This window comes from Glycine soja, chromosome 8 (assembly GCF_004193775.1).
Source record: "Glycine soja cultivar W05 chromosome 8, ASM419377v2, whole genome shotgun sequence".
Taxonomy (NCBI): Eukaryota; Viridiplantae; Streptophyta; class Magnoliopsida; order Fabales; family Fabaceae; genus Glycine; species Glycine soja.
This window is the reverse complement of record NC_041009.1, coordinates 44,719,644-44,735,709: the sequence shown is the minus strand read 5'-3', so window position 1 is coordinate 44,735,709 and position 16,066 is coordinate 44,719,644. Positions and strand designations below refer to the sequence as shown.

General features: G+C 35.3%; 2 protein-coding genes across 3 annotated transcripts; one reads left to right on the top strand and one right to left on the bottom strand.

Annotated features, from left to right (window-relative positions):
- The first annotated feature begins 595 nt into the window (after positions 1-595).
- LOC114423903 (cytochrome P450 71D9-like) lies at positions 596-3,433 on the top strand. The gene is made up of 2 exons (XM_028390813.1): positions 596-1,832; positions 2,676-3,433. Exons 1-2 carry the CDS (start codon positions 876-878, stop codon positions 3,288-3,290), a joined length of 1,572 nt encoding a protein of 523 aa, XP_028246614.1. The 5' UTR covers positions 596-875; the 3' UTR covers positions 3,291-3,433.
- Positions 3,434-11,956: 8,523 nt separating this feature from the next.
- LOC114423505 lies at positions 11,957-16,066 on the bottom strand. Of its 2 annotated transcripts, XR_003668846.1 has the most exons (8): positions 15,851-16,066; positions 15,118-15,414; positions 13,826-14,136; positions 13,624-13,750; positions 13,333-13,536; positions 13,131-13,217; positions 12,594-12,763; positions 12,344-12,486 (listed from the first exon to the last, which is right to left on the bottom strand). XR_003668846.1 is itself a non-coding variant. In XM_028390293.1 (7 exons), exons 1-7 carry the CDS (start codon positions 15,896-15,898, stop codon positions 12,130-12,132), a joined length of 1,431 nt encoding a protein of 476 aa, XP_028246094.1. In that variant the 5' UTR covers positions 15,899-16,066; the 3' UTR covers positions 11,957-12,129. The 2 variants fall into 2 exon arrangements, 1 of the variants encoding a protein (XP_028246094.1); XM_028390293.1 differs by lacking the exon at positions 12,594-12,763 and having other exon boundaries at positions 11,957-12,486.

The window sequence follows — 16,066 nt, the reverse complement described above, 5'->3', positions numbered from 1 at the left end:
TGTTATGCTCCAACAAAAAGTGAGCGCTTCAGCAACTGTTCGATCAAAACAGGTTGGTATAAAATTTGTGGCAGCAGCTAAAACTTCTCCCTTATGATCACGATATATCATGCCCATTCTGGTGCCTACGCCTTGTCTTACAGAAGCATCAAAGTTAACTTTTATGAAGCCTTCTACTGTCAACTGAAATAAAGCTTTGTTTTGCTATGCTTGGCTCTAACAGATAATTAAAACTGTGTGACTAATGCGTAGTTTAAAAGCTTTTTTTTATCCTAATGTTAATTAACTTTGATGCCACGTCATTTGCTTACATTTTCTTAAGATTTATAATTTTTAGGGTACATTACATTTAATTTATATTATTTTTAAATTAGTCTCAACAATGTAAATACTAAATAGTTAGTTTGTAAGCCTCTATAGTGAAATCTATTATAAATTTAGGACATGAGTTATGTGGTATGTCACGTAAGAGTGTATCATTACTGCTAAGAAGGATACAGGTGTAATGTGTATCAGTCAATCAAGGGAGTTTTCAGTCGCTAAGGGGTATTGATTGTAATTGAGCCTAAATTCAGCGGATCTCAATGTAATCTGTCTAAAATTTATGAGAAGGATTGCTCTAAAATTTAATAACTATCACAAGTTCTGCAATTTTCTAAGCAGTACGATTTTGCTATGGAGTTTTTAAAACTAAATGTTTGTTTCTTGATGTACTACCTCAACCACTATCTTGTACATAGAAATATATATCTTTGTTTCTAGTTTTTGGCTATGCTAACATCCTTGTCCATTTTGAATTGGTGTTGCTTTCATCCAATACATCATCAAAATGCATAATATATTGTAATCAGGAGATTACTAATGCCCAATAATTGATGACGAAGGTTCTACAATCTATAAGAGTAGCAAAAACAGTTTCATCAGTAAAACTGAAGGCGTTCTGTTTCCACCATGAATCTTCAAACCATTTACTTCACATCCATTTTTCCATTTTCATTTTTATGTTTATGGCACACAAAATAATGAAAAAGAAATCTGCCTCAACTCCAAATTTACCACCAGGGCCATGGAAGCTACCTATCATAGGGAACATACTCAACATTGTTGGCTCCCTTCCCCATTGTCGGCTAAGAGATTTATCAGCAAAATATGGACCCTTGATGCATCTGAAGCTTGGAGAGGTTTCTACCATTGTGGTTTCATCCCCTGAGTATGCTAAAGAGGTGTTAAACACCAATGATCTCATCTTTTCATCAAGGCCTCCAATACTAGCTTCAAAGATAATGTCTTATGATTCTAAGGGTATGTCTTTTGCACCTTATGGTGATTATTGGAGATGGCTAAGGAAGATTTGTACATCGGAGCTATTAAGCTCAAAATGCGTCCAATCTTTCCAACCAATCCGAGGGGAAGAGCTCACTAATTTCATCAAAAGGATTGCATCAAAAGAAGGGTCAGCCATCAATCTCACCAAAGAAGTGCTTACAACAGTATCTACAATTGTTTCAAGGACAGCCCTTGGAAACAAGTGTAGGGACCATCAAAAATTCATATCATCTGTAAGGGAAGGCACAGAGGCTGCTGGAGGTTTTGACTTGGGAGATTTGTACCCTTCTGCTGAATGGCTTCAACACATCTCAGGGCTGAAGCCTAAGCTTGAGAAGTATCATCAACAAGCCGACCGGATAATGCAAAGCATCATCAATGAACATAGAGAGGCTAAGTCAAGTGCCACACAAGGCCAGGGTGAAGAAGTGGCGGATGATCTTGTAGACGTGCTCATGAAGGAGGAGTTTGGCTTAAGTGACAATAGTATCAAGGCTGTGATTTTGGTAAGAGTATTGACGTTTTCCATCAGTGTTATCTGCTTAGTAGAAAGTAATGAACAATTCACATCTTCCTTATGGTAAACCAATAGCTTGTTGTTTCCTTACTTTTTATTAACTTGCTGTTGTGTGCTAATAACTTCTGAAAAGTGTTAGTTAACTTTTACATTGTATTGAGAAAATTTATCATCACAAAGATGTAAATTATTAAGAAGCAAAACTAAGTCGCCACTTGACACTAGTATAGCAATTCCAAATAAGAATAGAATAACAAGTCTTATCAATAAGTACTTATAGGAAAAGAAAATAAAAAGGAAAAATAAACTAACTTTCTCTTGTAGGCTAAAATGAGCTTTGAAAAATCTAATTTGTAGAAGTTCTCTCATATTAGTGTCTCCAAAATGTTGATTTTAACTTATGCATATAAGCTATTTTTAGATTATGGAAGAAGTTTATTTCATTTTGTCTTCTTATTTTATCTTATGAATCCTTATAAAGAAGTTTATCCAAACAGAACCTTAGCCACCTACACTTTACATCAATTTACACTTGGAACAGAACAAGCAAACCTGAAATATATTTTCAACTTCCAAAGCACAAAGTTTTGTATAATGATCTTTCTGTATACTAGGTTTACATCTCTAACTTACAGTAAGTCCTATGCTGCCCACTTGTATTGGACTAATTACTTACACTTATTGGTGGATTCTGCTATTATTTGGGTTTGATTTTATTTCCTTGTGTATTTCTTCCACTGCAAATTAACTTGCAATGCATGTTGGTATTCCTTCAAATTTTCCTATACATAAAATTCATATATGGCAACATCTTGATGTCATGATTTTGAAGGATATGTTTGGAGGTGGAACTCAGACATCATCTACTACCATAACATGGGCAATGGCAGAGATGATAAAAAATCCAAGAGTAACGAAGAAGATACATGCTGAGGTAAGAGATGTGTTTGGTGGTAAAGTAGGACACCCCAATGAAAGTGACGTGGAGAATCTAAAATATTTGAAATCTGTTGTGAAAGAGACATTGAGACTGTACCCTCCTGGTCCCCTTTTGCTTCCAAGACAATGTGGACAAGATTGTGAGATCAATGGTTATCACATACCAATCAAAAGCAAGGTCATAGTCAATGCTTGGGCAATTGGAAGAGATCCAAACCATTGGAGTGAAGCTGAGAGGTTTTATCCTGAAAGGTTCATTGGAAGTTCTGTCGACTACAAAGGAAATAGTTTTGAGTACATACCATTTGGTGCTGGAAGAAGAATATGCCCTGGCCTCACATTTGGCTTGACCAATGTTGAGCTTCCACTTGCATTTCTAATGTATCATTTTGATTGGAAACTTCCCAATGGAATGAAGAATGAAGATTTGGACATGACTGAAGCTCTTGGAGTATCAGCTCGTAGAAAAGATGACTTGTGCCTCATTCCTATCACTTTCCATCCTTAGCCTACACAAGCTCTACAGTAATTAGTAAAAATAAAAGAATTGAGAATAAAGAAAACTTGATATCTATTGTATATTTGTATTAATGTTTGATCAGCATGTTTCTTTACTGAGTTAAAATAAAGAAAAGTGTATATTTGGATATCATGACAGGGGCGTTGACAGATCGGTTTGGAGGGAAAAAATTGTTTGATCCAATTATTTTAATTTTCTTCAATGATCATCTAATTAATTTAACTTTAAAATAAAATTCAATCCAATTTAATTTATTTTGATTTAGATTGTAAAAAATTATTAGATTGGTTTTTTATTTTTAAAGAAGTCTGAAATATTAAAATTACTCATGAAATACACAACTTTTTCAAGAGGAAATTCACAAGTTAATCCACCATCATTTCCATCAAATATATATCACATATCGTACATAAGTATAACTTATAATAATAAGAGGGAATTAAATTATATATTGATAATATAAAATAATTTTATTATATATTTATATAAACATATTTTCTAATGATTTACATTTGTTTACTTTTTTTTGTGAGATATTTGTACACTTGTTGAAAGCGATTTTATTTTATTAAAATGGATGACAAGGATTATAGTTGTTTTGTTTGTTCTTTATTTCCTATGTATCCAAATAAAATTGGATGGCAAGGATATAAGAAATAGTTGTTAACTATTACACTTTTACAGAAAAATGAATTGAATTGCTTATTCACTTCTCTATTGATTACAGGAGGAACCTTGCTTATATAGCAGGTTAATAGTAACTACTTGTTGGTTATAAGAAAGCAAACGTAACCAACTTTATAACTACCAGTTTACAGCTTTTTAAAACTTTGAATTATTCCTAACATTCCTCCTTAATTCAAAGTTGCATTTACACAAACAACTCCAATGGAATCTCTTAAACATCTAAATCTTTCTAGCTTCAAAGCCTTAGTGAGTATGTCTGCAAGCTGAACTTCAGTTCTGCAGTGCTCAATCTTCAGCTTTTCATTATTGACTTGCTCTCTTAGGAAGTGAAACTTTGTTTCTATGTGTTTACTTCTTCCATAGGAAGCTGGATGCTTTGCTAAATCAATGGCAAATTTATTGTCTACCAACAGCTTCACCTTTCCTGATTTTTCCAACTGCAACTCCTTAATCAGGGCATCCAACCACATAGCTTGGCATGCAGCTTCTGAGGCTGCAATATACTCTGCTTCACAGGATGATAGTGCTACCACTGGTTCCTTGGTGGAGGACCAAGAGATTGGTGCTCCTCCATAAAAGAAAATGTATCCTGCAGTGCTTTTCCTATCATTTTTATCCCCACACCAATCAGAATCAGAGTATCCAGTCAATTCTAGTCCTATGTCAGTTCCACCTTTAGGAAATAGAATTCCAAAATTGGTTGTCCCTTGAATATACCTCATAATCCTCTTAGCAGCTAGCAAGTGAGACTGCCTTGGTTCTTGCATAAATCTGCTGATTAGCCCAACACTGAAGTTTAAATCAGGCCTTGTATTGCATAGGTACCTCAAGCACCCAACTATTTTCCTATAGTGAGTGGGGTCAACTGGTTCTTCATCAGTTTCCTTCTCTAACACAAGGCCAACCTCTGCTGGTGTTCTTGCTGGATTGCTCTGCTGCATATTAAATTTCTTCAGTAGGTCTTGTGCATATTTGGACTGATGCATCACTGTACCATATTGAGTCATTCTAAACTCCATTCCAAGGAAATAGGAGAGAAGTCCAAGATCACTCATCTCAAATTCATTCATCATTTGATTTTTGAATGCAGTAATCTCTTCCTCACAGCTTCCAGTAATCAAGAGGTCATCAACATATAGACATACAATCAATGTCTCTGATTTGCTGTCCTACAGACATCTCACATACAATCCATGTTCTGAGGTGCATTTCTTGAAGCCAATCTGTGACAGGAAGCTATTGATTCTCCTATTCCAAGCTCTTGGAGCCTGTTTTAGGCCATACAATGCTTTCTTCAGCTTGTACACTTTGTTTTCTGAACCCTTCACTACAAACCCTTGTGGCTGAAGCACATAAACTTCTTCATCTAATGGACCATTTAGGAAAGCAGATTTAACATCTAGTTGGTGCAGGGACCAGTTAGCATTAGTTGCAATGGCTACAACAAATCTGACAGTTTCAATCCTAGCCACTGGTGCATAGACTTCACCATAATCAATTCCAGCCTTTTGCAGAAAACCTTTTGCTACAAGTCTGGCCTTGTGTTTCACCACTTCCCCCTTTGGGTTAACCTTCACTTTATAAACCCATTTTAGTGCTATAGGCTTCTTGTTTGAAGGAGGATCCACCAATTCCCAGGTCTGATTTTTTTCTATAGAGTCAATCTCCTCCTTCATAGCCCTCACCCACATTTTATTAGTCACTGCTTTGTCAAATTCGACAGGTTCAGCTTCTGCTATGAGTGCAAAATGGACCAATTCTCCTTCTAAGTTGACTTCTGAATCCTGAAACAGCTCATAGTCCCTCAAAGTTATTGGTAGCTGACTTGTCCTTGATGATTTCCTTACACTAGGAACTTGGTTAGTAATTGGTGCAGCTGGAGGTGTTTCTTCTTCTAACAATATCCTGGACTGACTTTCACTAGAAATTGAATTCCAATTCCAGCTTCTAGTTTCATCACAAATAACATCCCTGCTGATGGATACTTGACCACTTTCTGGATTATACAGCTTGTAGCCTCCAGTTGAGTGATAACCAATTAGGATATGTGGCATGCCCTTATCATCAAGCTTTCTTCTAAGTTGATCAGGAACATGCTTGTAGCATATTGACCCAAAGATCCTCAGGTGTGTAACACTCGGTTTGGCTCCAGTCCATGCTTCCTCTGGTGAAGTATCTATAAATCTCTTAGTGGGAGATCTATTTAATATGTATGCAGCAGTTGATACAGCTTCTCCCCACAAGAAACATGGTAGGTTTTTGCTCTTAAGCATGCATCTCACCATGTTTAGCAATGTTCTGTTCCTCCTCTCAGCTGTGCCATTGTGTTGAGGTGTGTAAGGTGGTGTGACCTCGTGAATTAGCCCCTCACTTTCACAAAATTCCTTGAACTCTTTTGACACATACTCACCCCCACCATCAGTTCTTAGTACCTTAATCATTTTTCCACTTTGCTTTTCAACTAAGCATTTGAATTTCTTAAAGACATCTAGGACTTCATGCTTCCTTTTAATCAAATAAATCCAAACTTTCCTAGTTAAGTCATCAATGAAAGAGATGAAATACCTGCTGCCTCCAGGAGTTTCTGTTTGTATAGGACCACACACATCAGAATGGATGACCCCTAGCTTCTCAGTTGCTTTGGTAGGAACAAACTTGCTGAAGTTTCCTCTGGTTTGCTTGCATTCAATGCACTCTCTGCACACCTCATTAGGGACTACAATATGGGGTAATCCTTCAACCATCTTGTGGCTAGTAAGTAGGTGTAGATCCTTGAAGTTGAGATGACCAAACCTGAGGTGCCACAACCATTCCTCCTTATTTTCAGAGGTTGCAAAGCATTGATGCTTCAGAATATTCATCCCAATCCTAAATGTCCTGTTTTGGGACAGATTTGCTTGGATAACCAGCTTTTGATTTCTATCAAATACCTTGAGGCAATTGTCTTCCATTGTCATAACAAATCCCTTTTGCAGTGAGACTACTATCATCTGCAAACCGGACTTTTCTCTTTGATGAGTCATCCAAACTGATGAACCATTCCTTCTTCCCTGTCATGTGAGTGGAACATCCAGAATCCAAGTACTAAGAGGTGTCAATAGAGGATTCCTTACTTGTGGTTGCCATGAGCATTACAACTTCAGAATCTGATCCTTCATCCTGTGCCAGATTTGCCTGATTCTTTGGCTTATTTTTAGCACCTTCTCCTTGCCAACAGTCTCGTGCATAGTGACCAAGTTTTTGACAGTTGTGACATCTCACTTTCCTCTTATCAAACTTCCATTCCTTGCTGCCATTGGAGCTATCATTTTTCTTCTGTGATTGATCACTTTTCTTTCCTTTAAAGAATTCACTGCCTGCATTATATCCTTGATCTTGGTGTTTCTGATTACTGCATGGCTTATTTCCCTTCCATGGTCCTTTCCCTTTTCCTTTGTAGTTGGATCTTGCTTGAAGTGCCTGTTCTTGATTGGATCTTCTCTCATTGATCCTCATTTCATGTGCCTCTAGGGAGTACTGCAATTCTTCAATCTCCATGTCATCTAAGTTCCTTGACTCTTCAATTGCAACAGCCACATGATCAAATCGTGGTGGCAATGTTCTCAAGATCTTGTCTACCACTAGTTCATCGGGGATCTTGTCGTTACACGACCTCATGGCATTAACCAGTTCTTGAATCCTATCAAAGTAATCTGAAATTGATTCTTTCTCTTCCATGCATAGTAATTCATATTGCCTTCTCAAAGTCTGTAGCTTCACTTTCTTGTTCTTTTCTCCATCACCATATGTTTTCATCATAATCTCCCATGCTTCCTTAGAGGTAGAGGCCTTCGAGATCTTGTTGAAAATCTTTGAGTTCACACATTGGTAGATGAGAAATCGAGCTTTGCAGTCAAGTTTTTGCTTCTGTTTGAAATCCAATTGCTGTTCTTCAGTGGCTTTCCTTCCAGGATCTTCAAACCCAAATGTCACCACTTCAAATACATCTTGGAAGCCAAAGATTGCCAGCATCTTGACCTTCCAATCATCAAACAGTTTTCCATCGAAAACCAGTAAAGATCCTTGAATGATACTGTTTGAGCCAGCCATGTTGCACCTTGATCCTCCTTCACTTTCCTATACACAACTACTATCTCAGAGGTTCCTCTACCCGCGTTCTTGACTATCAAGAACCCCACTTAGCCACCACAATCACAGATATGATGGTGAAAACAATGAAGAATCACTCACAAAAAGAATCTCAAGAAGAAGGGTTTCCCTCAGTTTTTTTGGTGTCAACAGAAGCTTGCTCTCCCTCTTTCTAATCTTCACAGGTCAGGTTCGTATAAGCTCTAGATACCATGTTAACTATTACACTTTTACAGAAAAATGAATTGAATTGCTTATTCACTTCTCTATTGATTACAGGAGGAACCTTGCTTATATAGCAGGTTAATAGTAACTACTTGTTGGTTATAAGAAAGCAAACGTAGCCAACCTTATAACTACCAGTTTACAACTTTTTAAAACTTTGAATTATTCCTAACAATAGTGATGATGAAAATGATGCATTAGATTACGCTATATTTTGAATGGAATATTGTTTCACGTAGTTTTGGAATGCTTCGGAAAAGTCTTGTTTAACATAAAATTATTAATTAGCCGACCCCACCTAGTGGGATAAGGCGTTGTTTTTGTTGTTGTAACATAAAATTATTAATGTATGAGTACAAATATATAAGATTTTTTTTTGTTACACTTATAGGCCTGTAATTTTGTTGCTAGTAACTAAAAAAAGTGGGGGTGTTGCTAGGTGCACCCAACACTTAAGATGAAATGATGAAAATATCCTTGATCCATAAGCCTTTGGATCAAATTGATCTGTAAGCCTTTTACGAATCAACTTGATCCGTAGAAGCCTTACAGATCAACTTGAATGCTTTATCGTGGGGTAGGAATCTACAACAGTTCAGGCTACACCCGATGTAGAATGATGACTTTCTACATCGGTTTTCAAGACAACCAATGTAGAAATCTAGCATTCTAAGATGGGTTTGGATACCAACCCATCTTAAAATGGGCAAATATCTATATCGGTTGTCCTAATAACCGATGTAAAATGTCAGAATTCAACATCTTCAACGACACCGGGCTACAACGATGCATGATAACCGATGTAGAAAGCCTATTTTCTAGTAGTGAGAAAGGGTGTAGATTAAATTGACTTGGACAAATTAACATACTTAAAATGTGTCATCAAAGAAACAATAAAGCTACACCCTCCTACACCACTATTGCTTCCTAGAGAAAGCAAAGAAAAATGTCAGATCAATGGATATGAAATTCTTGCTAGAACAAGGGTCTTCATCAATGCTTGGCTATTGGAAGAGACCCTAAGTATTGGATTAATGCTGAGACATTTAAGCCATAGAGGTTTTTGGATAGCTCAATAGATTACAAAGGCACAAATTTTGAGTTTATTCCTTTTGGTGCTGGAAGGAGGACCAGGCATTGCATTTGCCATAGCTGACATTGAGTTGCCACTTGCTCATTTGCTTTACCATTTTGATTGGAAGCTGCCTAATGGAATCAAACTTGAAGAACTTGACATGAGCGAATCATTTGGGCTTAGTGCAAGAAGAAAAAACGGACTATGCTTGATTCATATTATTCATCACCTGCTATTATAAATAGGTCACCTATTTAAGTATGCATGTCATGTCTTAACTATCCTAATTAAGTTATCTGATTAGTATATATGTAGTGCCACAATGAAAGTGGCTTGATTTACTTTACCTATAATACTTCTGGCTCCTCATGCTTATAGACATTAAGATTTATGGTTTTTAACTATAAGGAGTAAGGAATCAAAATTTAATGATCGAGTAAAAAAGTATGAATCCATATCCAAAAGGATAAAGTGCAATGAAGACGCAAAATCAAACTGGGTAAAATTATAAGGACTAGTTGTTTGTGTTAACCATTATTAGATTATTCTTCTTTGATTCTATTTGTAAATGGAGAAATATTTGAGGTATGTGTCTCTAAAAGTTTTTTTTAAACGATGTGGCTATATTCAATTTACAAGGCTAATTAAACTCAAAGACGACAAAGTCGAGGGATGCCCCCGTAGTGATCATGTTCAAAAGCAAATACTATCAGGAAAAAAAATTATTGATTTGATTTTATTAAGATGGTATGAAACAAGATTTTTAGCTATTTAGTTTCAACTCTCTCTGGCTTGTAGTAAGTATACTTTTAATTCAGGAGAAAAAAAGGGGTTCAATTCAAGAGAAAAAAAGGCAGAAAATAATTTTATGAGAATAATTCTACTATGAAAGTTATTAATTTGGTTGCAAAGTATTGCCTTGTGTTGCATTCAGATCATTAATTATTAGCGCTACCATAAAGCCAAGCTTATCTGTATAAAACTTACGGTTGCGGTTATCAATAATGTCAAACCAGCACAGATAACTCCCAAGAAACATGACAAATTAACAAATATGGACCCTTAATACACTTAAAATCTGAAGATGGGAAAGTTAACAAATGTCGTAGTTTCTTCACATGAAGTATGTAGAGAGATTATAAAAGCACAGGATGCCATCTTTTTAAGCAAGCCTTTTCTTTTATCTGCTACAACTATCTATTTATAATATATATAATTTCTGAGATGCACGCTTATACGTCAATATTATATTTTTCGCCACATCATATGATTTGCTTATGTGTCAACCTCTTCTAGTTCCACACCTTTCATCTTACCCTTATGCTAATAAAAACTACTACTAAGAAGAATAGAGGTGGGAATAAGCCAGACCGACCTACAGAGACCTATGATCTGACCTACATAAAGTCTGACCTGAACTGACCTATTTAATTAAAAGGTTAGGCTTAGACTTTTTTAAAAATCTATTAAATTAAATAGACCAGGCTTAAGCTTATTAAAAAACCTTCTAAACCTGATAAGTCGATTTATATATATATTTATATTATTTTTTGAATACCAATCTATAATATTATTTTTTGAATAAAATTAAATAAGGCACAACATCATTTAGGGGTGAACGTTTCCGTACCATTAGGCTAAATGAGACACCACATCATTTGTGTCATTCGTTCATTTTCGTACCATTCAGCATTTTCTAATATTTATTAGCATGTTAATATTTTCACATTGATTGATATGTTTCAATATAAGGTGGATGTATGGTAAAGTTAACGCTTTAAGAGATTTGCAAACAAGGAATGGGTCAAAGCTTTTGAAAAGAATTAATATATCTCTAAAATATAGATAATTAAAAAATTAACATTCTTTCCTTAATGTAAATCTAGAATATGGATAAGGTAAGTAACTCATTTGACTTACAAACCTAAAATCACGACAAACGTACATTACTATTTTCCTCTATTCATCTACTTAATTTTATTGCAAAACTATTAGTGCATTTGACTGAGTTAATTTGCCATGTCCCAATAAGTGTAGTATTAAATCCAAGTTCGTGTCACAACTAAAAAAATTCCATGTTTAAATTGGTGAAAATTCATCCATATGAATCTAAAAGTTTTCCTACAATTCTACCCATATAAATTAAAAAGATATATGATAGTATAATGTTAGTTAACACTATTTATCAAATAATGTAGACTCATTCTTCGTTTATGATTAAACTTAATTATAATATTATTATAACATACAATAATATTTAAACAAAAAATGACCTTTCTGGCCTCCAGTAAAGCAAAAAAAGGTCCAAAATAAATACGATAGACAAAACTTAAGATTATAGAAATTTATTTAAACTTATGTTAATATATTATGAATATTAAATTCCAACCCGTGCAGAGCACGGGTCACCAGCTAGTTTACCATGATGCATCAAACATTACCTATTCACCATATGGAAGCTATTGGAGGCAATTAAGAAAAATATGTACACGTCGACTCAACCTATACCACTATAAGAAAAATTGTCATTGAAAACCAATTTTTTAGTAGCTGACGTGAGCAAATCAGTTGATAAACACATTAAAGGTAAATCAGTCACTAAATTAGCAATTTTTTAACTATGAATACATTAATATCCAAAGTACAGGACATTTGCCTTTAGACATAATCACATTAAAGGTAAATCAGCATCAATGAGTCATTATGGTTCACTCAGTTACTCCCATCCTCATCTTGACTTTCATCTATTGTAGATGGCTTGTTCATACTTTCCATCAATTCTCGAATCAATGCATTGTTATGCTCGGCAAGTCTCTCAATGTTTGCAACTCTACTTTGAAGCCTATCTCTTTCATTTCTAATTTCTTTCATTTTTTTTCTTAATTCATCAAAATCTTGTCTTTTTACCCACTCCATTGATGAAGATGAGCCATGATAGCAAGGCCTTCCTACCATTCCAAGCCCCTTCTTTCTAACTATAGCATGCCAGACATCTGACTCACTTGGTGGAGGATTTCCTTGCGCAAATGCACTTTTGGTCAATTGTTCCAATGTTCGTGCAAATTCCTCCTGCCATCACCAATATAATAAGCCTAATGAGTGCTTCATACCAAACCAAAATAAAATAAAACAACACCATAAACAATTACATGATTATAAAGGTGATAGCTCATTACATTGACATGTTGTGATCTCCTATCCACCTATAGCTGAGTATATGGGTCAGTTCGGTCCATTTTGGTCTTCAATTAAATGAACTACACCAAGCTGACCCACATTAAATGGACCACATTTTTACCTAGACTGCATCCAGCCCACTTATCTCACAGGCTAATGGACTGATTTGCTGGCCCAATAATAAAAAAAAATTGAAAATTGAAAACACTAGTCAACTTTTTGAATAATGATAAAAAAATTTGAAATATCTCTAATTTTTTACATCAAGAAACTATAAATATTGAAATACTAAGAAAGAAATCAACGTATACTAATCAAATACCAAGTAATAATTATTCAAATACACTAATAAAACTATAAAATAATAAATATTATTCAAAAAAGTAATTAATTCAAAAAAGTAATCTGTTTATAACAGGTTAAATGGATCAGGCAAAATAAGCTAATGTTTAAATGGACTGACAGTTTTGGAGTTCCTGAACCGTTTGGTCTGTGGGTTCAACGAACCATCCATGGGCCTACACCCCTATACCCACCTGTATATCCACCCATGTGTTGTCCGAAAGTTGATGCTTGAGACGAAACAAGTCCAATGGAGTAGGAAGGGTGCCAGTCTCTTTACTCTAAAACAGAACAAAGAATACAAGTTAAGAACTTGTAGGTTTTAAAGAAAAACATAATTACACTAAATCATGCAAGGTAAACAATACAATAAATTGTATTAAATGACAACTTAACCATATTAGCTTGGGTGCTCTTCTTTTTTAATTCTTCAGATTTCCAATGCTCACATAATCTCTCCCAAACATCGTCTTTGACCCAATTTGGTTTATTCATTGTGGTTCGAGCCTCATTTAGAATATTTTTCATCATTGCTGCACCTTGTATTTCAAAATTCTTTTTTGCCCAATTGTAATCCGGTGGACAAATAGAAAACTTTCTCTGTATATAGAAGAAAACAAATGAGCTAAAAGTAGCCTAAATATATATATCCAAATTAAACATCATAATCAACGTATGAAACTTAACCAAAAACTCTCCGAGCCACAAGTCTCTTGTTATAATTGGTATCTTCTTCCATGATGACCAGGGATCAGTATAATGACTCTTGAGGATATCCCCAATCTCATTAGCAACAGGGCGTGAAGGTAAGAATCTGCAAACATTATGTGTAAACGGTCACAAGTTTAAAAAACAGAAGTCAAATAAGAAACAAAATAGATCAAAATACCCTTGTCCACTAAGGTATATAATTGGCTTGCCATCGTTGTTTTGTGTCTCTAATGCAACAAATGATCTAAGGGTATGTCCTGCATCTAAATTTGTTGGTTGTGAAGTACATGGTGAGTGCACTCCCTGTATAGAAGGTGGATCTCTCACATCAGATGTCCTAGCAAATGGATCGGTGGGACGAGATATAGCATGTGATGAAGCGCATGGTGGAATTTGTGAAGTCATCGGCACTGGACGTGTAGTACATTGTTTCATTGGATGACCCTTAGAATCATTTCCTTTATTCCGATATTTCTCTGCCAGTGCCATCTGCAATTAACAAAATGTGGACTATGTAGAGAACATAATTACAAAGATGAGAATTCATTATAAATTGAAAGTTTGCCATCTGAAAAACAATAACAGTCAGAAGAAAGAAAAAAAAAATAAAAGAAAAGGGACAAACATAGTAAATGAATTACTGATGATTAGAACAAGATGAATTTACGCACACAAGACAGGTGCCGTAAGAAATAGGATCTTACCACAATATTGGCATAAAAACAGGGACTGCACCATTTAAACTTAAACCATGAAAAATTTACCCAATGTACCTCTATTTCTTAACTTCCTAATGGTAAAGATCTTGCATTGTGCATGAACCAAATGAATGTTATCCAATGTGCTTAAACCAAGAAGCAGGGACTGCACCATTTGGACTTAAACCACGAAAAACTTACCCAATGTACCTCTATTTCTTAACTTCCTAATGGTAAAGATCTTGCATTGTGCTTGAATGAATGAATGTTATCCAATGTGCTTAAATCAAGAAGCAGGGACTGAACCATGAAAAACTTACCTAATGTACCTCTATTTCTTAACTTCCTAATGGTAAAGATCTTGCATTGTGCTTGAATGAATGAATGTTATCCGGGAAAAAGAAAAAAAAAATCTTTGTCATGAATAATAACCCAAAGGACCTAAAAGGATCACATAGCACATGGAATGATGGAAATTAATCCATACACCTTTCAACAACCAAATTCATGCTGTAAGTTACTATCTCATGTAATCTTGCAAAGCTATCTAGTTCCGATGATTTATTGCCTCCTATCAGATTTCGTGTAAAAGAAACATTTTAATAGCCTTATAAAAAGACAAGATTGAGAATCAGATCATAAAATGGGTACATTTCAATAGTTCTGCATAAATATAGTTGTAACAGCTACAGCACCATAAAACTCATCATAACTGGGAAGGGTGAAGCCCCAAATCAATAAGATCCATTGAATGAAGGATAAAAGGCATTACCTGCTGCCTAACAAACTTTCTGCCAATAGCACTGCTCATCTTTGGGAGAATATCAATGGTATGTCCTGCATCAGGATTTGTAGGTTGTGAAGTATGTGGTGAGTGTATCCCTTGTATTGAAGGGGGAGGTATCACGTCAGATGTCCTAGCAAATGGATCAGTGGGACGAGATATTGCATGTGATGAAGCACAAGGTGGAATTTCAGAAGTCGTCTGTCCTAGATGTCTAGTATGTTGTTTCATTGGATGACTATTAGAAGCTTTTCCTTTATTGTGATCTTTCTCTGCCAGTACCATCTGCAATTAACACAAAATTAACAACACAGACTATAAATTGCTTGTTTGCCAACTATATCCAACCATCTCAGCTTCCATCACCTAAAACCAACTTAATCACTAACTGTTTTAAACACCTATAACAGAAAGAAGAAGAAAAATTGTTACAACAGAAAACAAACTGAAAAGCTGATATCTAGTTAGTTTGCTAATTAAGAGTTCATGGGGCTTTTTAAATCCATCACCCCTACTTACAAATCCAAAATCTCTATAATAGAATACAGAATAATACAGATAGATACACATGCAAGGCATTACACAAAACTGAAATTCAAACTACACAGTAAAAAATAACAGTAATGAAAGTGATTAAAAAATATATATACAAATTCAAGGTCATGATAACTGTGAATAGGGAAGCCCAAATGAATGAAGAATAATAAAAGGCATTCATTACCTGACGCTTAGTTAATTTTCTGCTAGCAATACTCTTCCTTCGAGCCATATCAAGTGCCAACTACTTCTTCTGCTTCTGAGAAATTACCTTCAAAATTTGGGAATCCACAACCTCACCACCGTTGTGCAAACCCTAACTGAAAAGAGAGTGAGGGAGAATGTCAGACGCCAATTTCTTCGCTCTAAGGATTTGCGGTAGGGATTTTAATGATTTGGG